Source organism: Anser brachyrhynchus, assembly GCF_964034855.1.
Source record: "Anser brachyrhynchus genome assembly, chromosome: 3".
NCBI lineage: Eukaryota > Metazoa > Chordata > Aves > Anseriformes > Anatidae > Anser > Anser brachyrhynchus.
The window spans coordinates 48,171,989-48,186,195 of NC_137696.1; the positions used below are offsets into that span (position 1 = coordinate 48,171,989).

Here is a 14,207-nt window from a genome sequence, read left to right on the forward strand (position 1 = left end):
TTACTGTTTATATTATCATTCTGCCTGGGAGTCTTAGGAGAGATTTTTCCCTGAACGTGAGGCTCATCAGCGCGTTTGGCATGAGTACTAATGCAGAGTGATATGCTTTTCAGCAGGCCCTGTCTAGGAACTTGCAGCTTCTTATGATGACTCTGAATGAGCTGCCCTTTTGATTTCCCCTTCTCCTCTGAGCTAAGACCCCACTCACCCCGGCAGACCGCCTTTCTGCACTGCCACATGCACATCTATGCTTCTCTGGGCTATCTCTGTACGTGAATGGGAGATCAAAAGGGGCTTTAACCCATAGTCATCGATACACGTCTTGCACATGTTGTGTTTCTGACGCAGTTCTCCCCAGTTTCTGTTCATCTGAAGAACCCTGCATGAATCTGGGTAGATGTTATTGTGCTGTACTGGAAATAAGAGTCACGTTCCCAGATGAAAGGCTGGCTGCGAAGCAGGAGACTTTTTTTTCTTTGTCAGCTGAAATCCTGTTTTGTCTCACAGCTTTCCCATTTAAAGTAGTATGTTGCTCACTGAGTTAAACCAATTTTGTAGTGGCATCAGATCATTATTGATCTTAATCATATCAGTATTTTAGTCTCAGATGAAAATGGATGGAGGAGACTTCAGTTACAATTGAACTTTGTTCAAAATTGAACCAGATAGTTTTATTCCGCTGCATGGTTACAGAGATGATAGCATTACTGGATGGCTGTGTTGGCAGTCAAAATGGCTGGAAAAAATGACCTTTTCAGTTGTGCTCTGGTTGGAACTGTCTTTATCTTCAGGAATTGAGTTGCAAACTACAGAAAATTGTTTGGATGAGAGGGGCTGTGCTTCAAAGAAGTTACAGAGAAAGCGTGCAAATTTAAACATGTCTGGCTGATCGGCTACTAGGCTGGAGTACTCTAAAGACAAAACTATTTGGAGATGAGAAAAGGGAGCAGATAAAAGGGGGCTTAAAGGATAAATGTGTAGGGAAATCAACACAAAGTTTGAGAAAAGAAAGGGACATGAAAGTTCAATTAAACTTCAGTTCTTTAGAACTGTGAATCTCTCAAAGAGAGAGGACACATTCAGTTTCGAGGTATCAGTACAGGAAACTTTGGGTTTTATTAGAAGGTAACAACGATATTTAGTCATAGACATGCTTGTTTGTGGTAGATTTCTTGGATCAAAAGTTGGAAGTTTCTTGTTTGTTTTAATTTGTTTGGAACACAATTTGGGGGACCTTGCAAGAAGGGAGGGAATTTTCCCTCTCCTCCCTTTCTGCAGGATTAATTATTAGGATCAAATATGCCCAGTCTACGCTGTTGTTGGTAATGCTCATACAGAATGAGGGGTTCCCCATATATCATGTGTTGCAAACAAATGAGGGGACACAGTTTTGGCCAGAGCAGTTTCTGGTTTGAGATCTACAATATGAGAGGTCCAGCAGAGGCTGTTAGCAGGTCTCCATTCCTTCCTTCTTGCAGCCAGAGCTCCCAGAAGATGACATTGATTCATTATGATGAGCTTTGTCTTTGTGTACAAAATTAACTCTTTTTTTTTTTTTTTTTTTAACCTTCAGGTCATAAATGAAAGGTTATCAGAGGCCTGTTCGCAAAAAACGCAGCAAAACATTGGCTCAGTGCTGAGTTGCTCCAGTGGCATCCTTTCTACTCCTTCGCTCTCCATCATTTACACAGCAAAGTGTGAGCTCTTGGTTGATCTCCTCAGCAAGCTCGCTGAGCTGGCGTGTCAGCAGCTGGCTTCTGATGACGCTGTGGGCTCCCAGTTGTTCAGCATCCTCCACCTCACTTTTGCTCAGTACCTTCTGATCCAGAGGCAGCAAACCAACCCAAACCGGGTGTTTGGGCAAGTGACAAGTCACTTGCTCCAGCCGTGCCTGCTCCTGAGGCACCTGCTGACGGTGAGGAGCTGGACGCAGGCAGATGACAACCACGTGCGTCAGCACTTAAGCAGGGAAATCCGAAATCAAGTAGAAACGCTGCTGCGGGCTGGGTTATTCCAGCCTGAGCTCTTCTCATCCTACAAAGAGGAGCTGCTGCCGGAACGGGAGCTCCAGGAGAAGAAGAAAGGAGCACTGAAAAGCCTCTTGCTACCAGTAAACACCGTGCAGACCAAGCTGGCCAGTGGCTTTTGTGAACCTGCCATCCATGGAGCGGTTGTGGCTGGTTCGGTGTCCCTGCTGTATAAGCTCTTTCTGGACTCATACTGCAAAGCAGAAAACCACCTCGTGTGTTTCCACATGCTCAGCAGGCTTTATGGCTGCCTCAGGCTCTCCGGCCTACAGCAAGGAGCGAGGGAGGACGCGCTGACCCCTGCAGACTGGAGCACAGAGCTCCTTGCTCTGGAACAGCTTCTGAGCCTGGTGCTGAGCAGCGATATCTATAACGTTGCCAGCGACCGCATCCGGCACAAGGAGGTGCAGTTTGGGTTTTACCGCAAGCTGGCGCAGATGTTGGTGAGTCACTCCCAAGCTTCCATCCCGGCTTGGTTCAGGTGTCTCAAGCTCTTGATATCATTAAACCACCTTATCATAGAGCCGGATCTGGTTGACTTAGTGGCCTCTGCTTGGGTTGATGCGAAGGTCTCTGAGCTACGTACGAAGAAGCCCCAGGAGGCTCTCCTCAGCGCCCTGTTTCAGACATACTCCAAGCTGCGGCAGTTTCCACGGCTCTTTGAAGAGGTGCTGACAGTCATCTGCTGGCCAGCTGTCGATGAACTGAGGCTGCCTGTCTTGTCTGCTGGCTTGACAGTAAAGCTTCGCGAGTGCCTCCTCGAGCTGCCGCCCAACCAGATTCTGGACATTGTGTGTCTCTTAGTGGAGAAGTGCCAGATCCTTGTTCCTGCTGTTAAAGGGTCTGCCGACATGGCCTTGAAGCTGATGTCAGTGAGCTCGGTGCTGCACGCTTTTCTGTTCAACATGGGGAGCCTAGATGATGTCACTCCTGCCCCTGTGGTCCTTCGCACTCAGAGTCTGCTGGCCAAGATGCAGGAGGGAGTAATTCAGCCTTTGACAGAGCTGCTGCAGGCTCCTGGGAGAGAGGAAGAGGAGCCAGACCTTTGGCTAAGAAAGGCCAGCGACTCTGCTCTCCTCCTCATTTACACTTGGATTGAGGTAGACACTTTGTTTGCTATTAGCTGCACTAAATACGTGTCTCCATCAGCTGAAAATGCCGGTGCTGCTGCTACAGCTGCTGCAAAGCCCTGGGACGTTTCGGCTTTCTTCCCTGGTGTGGAAGAGCAGTGTTGGGAAAGAGTCGTGGAACTTGCGAGTAGTTTTGCCTCCACTGGTAAATACTGCTTAGAACAGCTCACGCTTCAGAAAATGAAGATGATTTTAATGCAGACTCAAGGTGATGTACAGGCCTTGCAGCATGCTGCAGCTTTCATCCTGGAAGCTGGGAGAGCCACCATGAACAGGGGAGAATCTGAACCATGGGATGGAGATATCAGCGCCATAAATGAGCTTGCTTACCCCACAGCACACTGGCACCTTGTCATCTCCAACCTGACTATCCTGTTGCCATATATTTCCCTGAAAGATGTACAGTACATTGCAGATGTGCTTCTGGAGGCGTTAGTATTGACCAGAGCTCAGGAAGCTGCTGCAGACCAGGAGCCTTCCATCAGCATTGGAAAGGTCTGTCTCAGTTTCATGCACAGTCCCTTTCTCCCAGAGATGAAGGTTCTGCATTGTGCTTTTCTGACCAGCCTTATTCATCAATTCACTCGGGTGCTGCCCTCTGCTGCTAGGGATTCAGTAGATCTGCCACTTCAGCAGCTGTCTGCAGGTAATATCTCTTGGCATGAAGAAATCCTGGCTTCTTCCAACCCGGTTGATGTGGTGGAAGCACCACCGGGAAACAAACAGCCGAAGGATGAGCTCAGCTTGTCGTGGAAAACCCTGGAGAAAGTTGCCCAGTGTATCTTACAGTTAGCAAAAAATGGTTCCCCTGTCATCCTGAAGGAAAGCCAGCTAGAAAGCTGCCTGCGTTTGCTAGAAATTACTTCTCTTCTGAAACTAGACAGTCTTCTTCCCTCTGACTGCGTCCGGTGTTTTCTGGTGCTGCTGTCCCTGGTAGCCAATACCAGGGCCAGCGTCTCCTGCAGCAAGCTGCTATCACTGAAGTTTTTACGTACCTGCTTCCACCTCCTGAGGTGCCTGCAAGCTGGCAGGAATGCCAACTCTGTTTTTAAGGTTTTTCATGCCAGCGATGTTCTTGAAGCTGTCATAACCTCCCAGCTTACGGCTAGCAAATTCTTCACTGATGCTTTGACAGATCCTGTTTGGGCAGAGTATCTCCAGGAAGTCCAAGCCTCTTTGGAGCACTTTCTTCAGATGATTGTTGAAAGAAGGCAAAGTATGAAGCTTAACTTGGAAAAATTCATGTCTTTCCTCGTGAGCTGCAAGCCAGGTGCTGGTGGGGCCAAAAGCAAATGCTGTAAAAATTGGAATCCTGCAGCTGAGCAATTACTGCTCGTGTCATTCACCACTCTGTGTCGTGTCCTCACGCTCTACCTTCAGCAGCAGCCAGAAAAGAAGCTGCAGTCTACAGACATACTGTCTGCTTTGCTGGAGCCAGTAGTCCAGCAGCTGGGAAGAACTGTTGAACACGGTCTTCAGAGTAACACCCAAAACCAGCCGTTGCCTGTAGCGTTTATACCATCTGTCACAACTCTTCTCAAGGCAGATGTGAGCCATGCTGTCAGAAAAGGCTGGCAGAAGAATCCCGAGGAGCCCAGTGGGTTTTTGGAGCCATCCCGTGTTAAACTGTACCAAGAGTTTTACACTCAGATACTGAGAGAGCTGCCCTCTGCAGGAGGTCACTTGCAGTTCCTTCAGTCTGCGTTGCAGTTCCTGACAGTCTTCTGCTCCGTACCGGAGTTGTGCCCTGGGAAAGAAACTGCAGTCACAGTTGTTTTCACTATAAACAAGCTTCTCGCTGGTATGAAAACTCCCCTTCTTCACTTCCTTTCCTAATTTTGCAGGGTAGAATATACAGCTTTTTAAAAATTCTGTGTCTATTTACTTGTGTTAAAGCAGTAAGCTATCCTTTTTTAAATGCATAACAAGAAAAATTTCAAGGAGGCAATGTTGTGGTACCTGGACCACAGCGGCCATCTAATCTGGTAAGGATCTTCTGGATGTTGTAAGCATCCATGACTTCTGCATCTTTCAGTTCTTTATTGCACATTGCACTAAAGAGGAGGATAACTTTTGCTTGTTTATTTTAGAAATCTTCAAACAGTACTGGCTTACCGGGAGATATACCGGAATTTTAAGGTTGCTGAACACCAGTAATTCTGATAAAGTCTGTGGGAGTTTGGCAAATCAGACCCTTTATCCCCATCAAATAAAGAGCCAGGGCTAGAAATGGCAGGAAAATCTGTTCTTGCTAGTTGTGAGATCTAACAACTCCTCTTTATTGTCTTGTTCAGAGTGCAAGATGAACTAAATGCTGCCAGTGAGGTACAGTAGTGAGGTACCATTCTCTTTGACTTCTCTGAACAATTGGAATTTGTCTAACGATGCTAACATGCTGTAGTACAGTGGTCTCCCAACTTTTTGGTTGTGCACATCTATCAGTAGAAAAAGAAGATAATTTTTAGCATGCACCCACAATATGTATTTAAGTCATATGCATGTGCTACTGTACTTATATATTATGTACATTATAAAACACAAAAATAGTTAAAAAAGCTTGGGAGAAAGATGGAATCAACGCTACTTTTAAATTGTATTAATTATTGGAGCAACGTGTATTTTCGTCTTTGTCTCTTGCCTGTGTTTTGATGGCTCAGTACAGAGCTCTGCCAGGGCAGGGATTTCACACCAGGACTAGGGACCATGAGGAGGTGTCAACTGCTGTAATCCTTCTGCTGACTTCTCTCTTTTTTCTGCTGACTGCTCTCTCTCATCCTGTGCCTAACTTTACTGAAGATTGGTAAAGTGTTCTAGCCTGGAGAGATAATTAATCACTGTAAAAGCTGGAAGAATCTTTAATAAATGTGTAAAGCATTAAGTTGAAATACAGATTCCTGATGAAGAAGGCGTTTTCAGCATTGACACAAATCCAGTGGATACTTGTAGAACTAAGAAGCCTTTCCATGCTGCTGAGGGCTTTTTATTGGTATGATGACTGCTCTGTAAACTCCAGGGTAGTAAATTCCTGAAAACAGTAATGCATTGCACTTGTGTGTGTGTGTTTGTGTGTGAAGGGAATTCATGGGGTTCTCTGTGCCTTCAAGTGGTGAAAAGGCACTCACAGAGCTGTTTAAAGGTTTGGTTTGCTCTGTTCTTACCTGTGGAGGTCCCTGTCTTGGGGAATTGGTTGAGCCATGCTTGTGTCTCTTGAATTTGCAGGTCCTGCGATCACAATCCAGGTGATTAAAAGCATAGAGCCAGAGCTGACGGAGGTGCTTGTCCAGCTGCTGGGAAGCTGCTCTGCCGAAGAGTTTTATGCCATAATGAGGCTGGTGCTGCAGGGACTTGAGATGAAGACCATTTGGCAACAGAAGGCTAAAGTAAGGAGTGAGCTCGGTTTATTGTCAAGTTCTTTCTTCAGTTTTCTCTAACTTGAAAAAATGTGTTAGCTGAATGACATCTGCTTAAATATTTTTTCCTCTTTCTGCTTTGTGGTTGGGTCAAGTTAATTTACATGGTTAAGGGCTTGGTAAGTGTGTTGTGTAGTGTTCTGGACATAAACTGAGAGAGGTGGAAAGGTCATGAAAATTTCCTGGAAAATCTTTCCATCTAGTTTAAGGACTCAACAGCCTTAATTCCATGTATTGTCAGCAGAAATCGTGTCTGTGATGTTATATGCAATGCTGAATTTTTTTTTTACTTGCTGATCAGAGCTCTTGCACAGCAGACACTAGCAGTCAGTGAGGTTAACCACTGTTTGTCTATGGCTTTTTAACAGGGCTACAGGCATGCCATTCTTAAATACGTTAGTAGTTTTATATAAAACCAAAACTGTGCCCATGCTTTCAGCATTTGTCTCTGTAATGACTTTTACTCTGTAATAACAAGATACTGCTCAGTAGCTTTTTAAATGCTATGCCTTTCTCCAGAGAAGCTCAAGCAGCAGTGGTAACACATGGAACACTTGAGGCTAAAAAGCCAGCTGCTCCCTTCATAGAAGGCCCAGTGACTTGAGATCAAAACTGGAATTAAACTCAGGGGTTTATCTGATTTGGTCTTATTTATCAGAAATAGACATGAATATGCCATGTCGATTCTTGATACCTTTTTTTGAAAGTGTATCTGGAATTCCTGTGTATGCCTATAAGTCCAGCCACCTGAGTTTAGCTACCGTAAGCACTGGAATATGTATGGATGCACTCTGGGGTTGATGTACACTGATAAGACCTATTTGTTTTGGCTTGTAGTATGTTTCTTTAATCAGTCTGGCTTAACAGTCAGAATTATTTTTTAAACAAAACGAAACCCACCTTGCTGCTAAATGCAGCATTTTTGGTGTACCAGTATCCCTATACGCCCCCCTGCTTCCCTCTCTTATGTAGTGGCAGTTAAAAAAGGCTTTCCTTTCTTAAAAATCACTTCACACCTTTTTGTACAGTAAGTTGACTTTTAAATAAATGTAGTATTAGTACATTTGGGCCAGCGCTGCCCTCAGCACACCGAATTTCGTTGAGCTGCTGATTACATCACAATTTCTAAAGAGATGTGTTGGTAGGAGGGCTTTCATGTATCAAGGCTCTGCTAATGCTCAAAACTGTCACTGCCCTTGAAAGGGCTCTTTTGTGCTTGAGAGGAGCCAGTGCGTCTTGTACCTGTGACTGACTGTCAATCTGCCTTCTGCAGGAAGTATTGTCAGCTATTATGCTAATCAAATTGGTGCTCAGCTGCCCATTAAGTGGAGACAAAGAGAAAGCTTTCTGGTTTGCCAGCCCACAGATAATCACAGCTTTAGCTGTAAGTATCTATTTATTGTAACTTCATTACCTATCCCTTTTATTTGTTGGAGTCTGTAGTGATTGCATCTGTAACACGCACAGAGGAATACTGGAGCAAAGCAACTGTGAATGCTAGACAAACCCGTATCAGATTCACCGGCACTGTCTTGTGTAGATCCTTCCTCTCCTTCTTGATCCTTCTTGAAGGGAGTCTCCCCCTGTGGGTGCAATGTGTAGGTCAGACATTTCTTATCAGTAATTTTCTGGGGCTGAACTGTGTAATCTGGAGTTTGGGAGAGGCTTGTTAGGCTGCAGATAACGTATGGGTCTCCTGTCCTCCTCCTTCCTGTCCAAAAGAGAAGGAAACTGTCAGTCATGTGTTACAGCAGAAACTAACGGCAGCAAAACAAAGAAAAAAGCGCTTGTATTAAAAAATCACTGATTTCGGAATAGGAAAGTTAATTGGCAGTAACCAAATCCAGATTTTGTGTCCTTGATTGTGCAGCATACAAACCTAGTGATGTAGGTTATTCTTCTGTCTTGGTGATGGTGTCTCTAGACCAGGATTTTTTAGATGTTGGCTCTGCAGCACCGAGAAATTGAGCTTGTAATTTCTGCCCTTTTTGTTAGAGCTGCATGCTTGGGCAAGAGAGAACTGGACTAGTGCACTCGTGGGGAGGTGCAAAGAGGTGCTGGTTGCTGTAGCCTTTCCACCTTGTCGGGGGACTGGGGAACACTTACAGTTCCACACTCGGAGCAGTGCCTGCTTGAAATGCATCACGTGCATCCTCTGCCCCGAGTGTAGTTATAGCAAAACTGCCAAAATGAAGGAGTCTTCCTGCAGTCCAGCTTGCACCAGTCTTGTCCTATTGACTCAAGTCAGAGCATTATGGTCTCTGGTGTTTGAATGCTTGCAACAGGTGGCTAATGCACTCCTTCTCTGTTTCCTGTCTCTGTGTAGATGCAAACCAAAGAGGCCTGCCAGGACCAGTCACTGACTGCCACCATAGTTGTGCCTATTCTGGAGGCTGCAGCAGCTCTGCTAAGACAAGGAGAAGGGGTTCTCTTGAATCCGCACCACGTTGCATTGGCATTCAACATTCTCCTCACCGTCCCTCTGGATCATCTGAAGGCAGAAGACTATGGCAGTGTCTTTCTGGGAGTCCATGAAGTGCTGTTCTCTGTCGTGCAGTGTCATCCGAAGGTATACCTCCGGGGTGGTAAGAGAAGGGGAAAAAGGTCAAAAGAACCAAGACAGAAGCTGGTGATGAGAAACTTCTAAAGAGTGGTTTTGATATAATTTGCACTTTTAGTATGTAAGTGCTTTGTACAGCTTGTCCTTTAAAAACTTCAGAGTCACATCATATTAGTTGCTCTCCTGCTTTGTTAGTCTTTGGCAGCAGATTGCTTATAAATCTGACACTAGATTAGAATAAAACATCCATACAGTTTGACTTCTGGAAGCAAAAATGGGTCAGGATCTAGCAAACTGGTCTCACAGGAGATCAAGATTCTGCAGGCCTTTGAAAATGGGGCTTAGGCATGTTAGAAGTTGGTGACCTTCAGACTTTGTACCATCTGGGTGTTCTTGTCAGCCTGCTGGCATGGGAAAGTGAAGGCATGCCAGGACTTGCACAGGGTCAGGGTGCTTGTGCAAAGAAGAGGCAGATAGGGGTGGAAGCAAAAAGGAAACGTGACGTTTACATGTTATTTATATTTGAATATGCTCAGGAGTGTAGTCTTCTTCAGGATTCTTGTATTCTAGATTCTGTACAGATGCAGAATGAAAAGATAGTCTTTGCTCCTCACACCCGTATAAGCTTTATAGTTTCCTTCACAGGAATTGATTTCCCCCTGACTATGGGGGGATGTAGTATATATCTGCCCTCTCCACTGCCTTTACTATATAATCTCAGGTGTTTTTATTTCATGTCTTTGCAGGTAATGTTGAAAGCTGCACCATCTTTTCTGAACAGTTTTCATCGCCTGGTTGCTTCTGTCATGCATGAAGGACGTCAGAGAGGAGACAGAGGTACTGTATCTTCCATTTTCACACTGTATATACACATAATAATTTTGTGTGTTTTGCAAGAGGAGTTGCAGAAGAAGGCAGTCTGACACCAAAAGGAAAGTCCTCAAAACCCAGCTGTGGCATGGAAACCATTAGTCCCGTCTGTCCTGTTCGTAAATTTGATGATGAGCCTTGCGGCATCTTAGATTTAGGAAGATAACTGGGGCTCCTTTGGAGCTGCATCCAGACAACACTGCTTTTGGGGGAGTAAGGTATTCTTCGCTAACTGGCTGGCAGGTGGTCAGGAACCAGTCAGGCTTGCTGTGTCCAATTTCAGCTCTTCCTATCTACTTTTGCTCCCGAAAGTGGTGTAGACATTTATAGCAGGGTGGCTGTGAGCTCTGCTGATACATGCTAGCACACCTGAGTGATAGCCCCAAATTGGTCTTGCTGAATGGAGATTCTGGAGCTTCTTGAGACTGAAACCATTTACTTCAGACCTGAATATTCTCTAGTCTTTGCTAAGCATAAAGCCAAGACATTACATATCTTAAGCATATATTGGGATTAGGTGATATATCTGTGTGGTCAAGGATTTCAATTTATTGGCTTAAGTATCTCAAAAAAAAAAAAAAAAAGGAAAGAAAGAAAGGACTCTGCTGGAAGTTGTTAAAAAATTTGCATTGGCCTTAGAGCATGAATGTTAAAGTAGCTAAGTGAAGGATGTTCAAAGTGATTTATTTTTGTGCTGGTCTGGACACAAATACCCTGTCATCACCAGTGCTAATGTTTTGAAACAATTTGACTCGATGGCCTGCGACTGATTGTGTCCCAGCTCTTTACTGATGTCCTACAACTTATTCCATGTTCAGTTTTATGTTGGCCGATTTGTGTTGCCCCCAGCTGAGGGCAAATGTAAATGTATATATGCGTCATGGGAGAATATACTAACAATAGCTGAGGGGTAAAAGAGAAAGTATGCTAAATTGGTACCAAACTGAGAATTTGCTATCTTCTGTAGTGTGTTTATGCAAGACAGTGGTCTCAGAAAACATATCAGTACGTGGCATTCTCAAACTTAAAAACACATTGTTTATCTTTGTAGAATTGTTTTATTTGCATAAAAGATAACATGAAAGTGACTTCTGGATTTCCCTTCTTGTTTGTGTTGGTTCTCCTCATTCACTGCTTACTGAAAGAGTGAATTCTCAAGTCCTCTCTCCAGTCCTGCTTTTAATGTCTCCAATGATGTGGCTTCTACTCTTGTACTGCACGTAGTAAATGTCATTAGAAAGCTATTTTATTATGCTGTTTCTAAGATATGTCTTCTGATTTTCTGTCAGGTAGAGGATATGATTTTCCAGTTTCCTTGGTTTCACCTCCACAGTGCTAGCTGGGACTGAATTATGGCAGGGACCATAGCTGCTGCTTTCAACTCTTCAGCATATCTAACAAATACTTTTAGCATTGCAGTATGTGTGAAGTTGGAATTAGTGTGCTCTTACAAACTAGCCATTGTAAGAGATGTGTATGGTGTGTTGTGAGGGTGGGAGGGGGCCTCTCAGCTGTGGCTTGATAAGAAAAGAAGATAAAAAGGATAAGCTGATGTTGGTTTCATGTAGTTAAAGAATCGTGGAAGATTGTCTAATTTTTTTTTAGTAGTATTTTTAGGCCTCAAATACCAGACTGCAACTTGCTTTCTGTTTTAGGCAACACAGATGACTTTGAAGTTATACTGAAGTGTGCACACCTAGTGGAACGGATGTATAGTCACATTGCTGCAAAAACAGAGGAGTTCACTGTGTTTTCTGCTTTCATTGTGGCTCAGTACGTGACTGAATTGCAGAAGGTAATATATATTCTCATCTCTTTTGAAAGCGCCATGGTATTGGCATGTGCCTTATGGGAATACAGTTTTGATACAAATTCCTGAGAATCTATCTTACCCAGCTCCTAAAAACTTTGTAAAGGGGTGGGCAGTGGGTTGGTTTTTTTTGTGTGTGTGTTAGGTAAAACAATGCAATACCTATTTACTGAACTTCTGCTTTTTCTATCATGTTTTGAGTCTTGTTTTTTTCTTCATGAGGTAGTTCAGGTTCTTCTTCCAGGTAGTGTCAGTTGTCCAGGCCTGATGTCTGTTAGAGCCCCATCTAGGCAAAGTAATGAAGGAAAATCCTTCATGAAACTATCTTTTAGTTGAGTTAAATGAATGAGTGAAAGGAAAAAAGTTATCTAGCTGGGGAATTGTTAGCTCTTCAGTAATTCTCCTTCCATACCAAAGGTATCGTTGGTATCCTTACTAACAGCTATTCCTGCTATTACTGATGCCAGAGCCTGTCAGTAGCTTCTCACATCCAGACTTAAATTCTAGTTGTCGTTCTCTCCAACCTAATGGTTTAAATTTCACAAGGATTTGAATGCTGCCTGCATTGTCAGCACCTGCAAACTGATTATTTGTGGCTCAGGCCTGGACATGGGCCAAAAATACAGAAAGTAATTGTAGTCTTCTTTAGGCCTTCCACAAAAATATCCTAACTGGTTCTATGTTTCTAAAAGATTATGTTAAGCAGTGTAAATAATCATGAAGACTGTTATGAAGCTTAAACTCAGCTGCCTTCTCTGTTGCCTGCCTGGCTTTTTTCAGAGGTTTGGGACTAAAACAATAGGATATGTCAGTTACTTACTGTTCCTGGTGAGGTGGTTATTAGAATGGAGGGGACCTACAAGATAGGGCCCGACTGCCTGACACTTCAGGTCTAACCAAAAGTTAAAGCATATTATTAAAGGCATTACCTGGCTGCCTCTTGAAAATTGACAGGCATGGGGCATCAGCCACTCACAAAAAAGCCTTCTCCAGTGTAAAGCCTATTCCTAGTATCTAGTCTGAACCTCACCTGAAAGCTGTTTTCTAGTCTGAACCTCACCTACTTCTGAAAGTTGGTTTTGTCATAAAACAAAATATGGTCAAAGGACCTACACAGGAGAACCACTTTTTAGGAATAAAATAGCAAGATGGGTGCCATCAGATCCCAGTGGATGTGATCAGTAAGTAACAGCTGTCTCCACCAACTAACAACAAAGAAACACAAGCTTTCTTAGGTGCTGTGGGTTTTTGGAGAATGCATATTCCAAGTTACAGTCTGATTGTAAGTCTTCTCTGCCAAGTGACCTGGAAGAAGAATGATTTCAAATGGGGCCCTGAACAGCCACAAGCCTATGAGCAAATTAAACCAGGCAATTCATGCACTAGCCCTTGAGCCAGTCTGGACAGGACAAGATGTAAAAAATGTGCTTTGCACCACAGCCAAGGAGCATGGCCCCACCTGGAGCCTCTGGCAGACAGCACCTGGAGAGAACAGAACAGAACATCCCATAATGGAAGGGATTCCCAAGGCTCATCAGGTCCGACCCTTGGTTCCAGCCAGGACTACCTAAAAATTAAACCGTATGTCTGAGAGCATTGTCCAAACGCTTCTTGAACTCCAGCAGGCTCGGTGCCATGACTGCTGTCCCGGGTAGCCTGTTTCAGTGCCACAGTATACGTAGTAACCCAGCAAAACTAGGGATACATTAAGACTACTACTGCTCTATTTAATTTGTGGAACTTCTCTGAAGTCTGTTCATCACTGAATATAGAGCCCTTCCTCAAATGGGGCCTGGCTTGAATTGTCAAATGACCTTTTGAGTTAAGTTGACTTTTTCAAGTCAAAAGGAGACTTATTCAGTGTTAAGACTGAGTACAAAGTCTCACAAGATTTTAGGAAAATTTTGTGTAATGCTTTCGCTGATAAATGGAAAGTGATGGATGATAGTTGAAACCGCAGATAGGTAATGTATGCATGGAGCATTTGAGCGTGGAAAGGTGAATTTGTGTAGTGAGCCATGAGAAGCTGTAACAAAGGGGTGTTTTCTGTCTCTGACAGAATAGATGGATCACAAGGAGGTGGTGATTTATTTCACCATTAGACTGGTGAGAGTTGGTGGGTATCAGAGGAAGGGGAGGACTCAGCATGCCGGTCTTGAGGGGGCACGTATCTTTTACATTGCTCTGCAGATGCAGAATAAAACTCTAGCTATTTATCTCTTCCAAGTCCAGGTCAGTGACTTCCTGCCTACAGTCCAAAGACCTTGTGTGTCTGTGAAAGATCCCTGAGAAAAACATGCTGTTGATAAATTTAAATCTTCATGTAGGCATCTGCACACTTACTGGAACTCTTTTTAAGGGTCTGCAGACTAAAACCAATGAAAGCCATTGGCCTAAACA

The 14,207-nt window shown here is 44.0% G+C and overlaps 1 protein-coding gene across 3 annotated transcripts in view; it reads left to right on the forward strand.

Moving 5' to 3' along the window:
* URB2 (URB2 ribosome biogenesis homolog) overlaps nt 1–14,207 on the forward strand; it is a 73,453-nt gene that overhangs the window by 1,874 nt on the left and 57,372 nt on the right. For all 3 annotated transcript variants that reach the window (XM_080585617.1, XM_080585618.1, XM_080585616.1), the window contains exons 3-8: nt 1,574–4,958; nt 6,377–6,537; nt 7,841–7,951; nt 8,894–9,136; nt 9,874–9,964; nt 11,653–11,792. In XM_080585617.1, the coding sequence (XP_080441743.1) occupies nt 1,574–4,958; nt 6,377–6,537; nt 7,841–7,951; nt 8,894–9,136; nt 9,874–9,964; nt 11,653–11,792 (4,131 nt within the window). The remainder of the gene's footprint in view (nt 1–1,573; nt 4,959–6,376; nt 6,538–7,840; nt 7,952–8,893; nt 9,137–9,873; nt 9,965–11,652; nt 11,793–14,207) is intronic.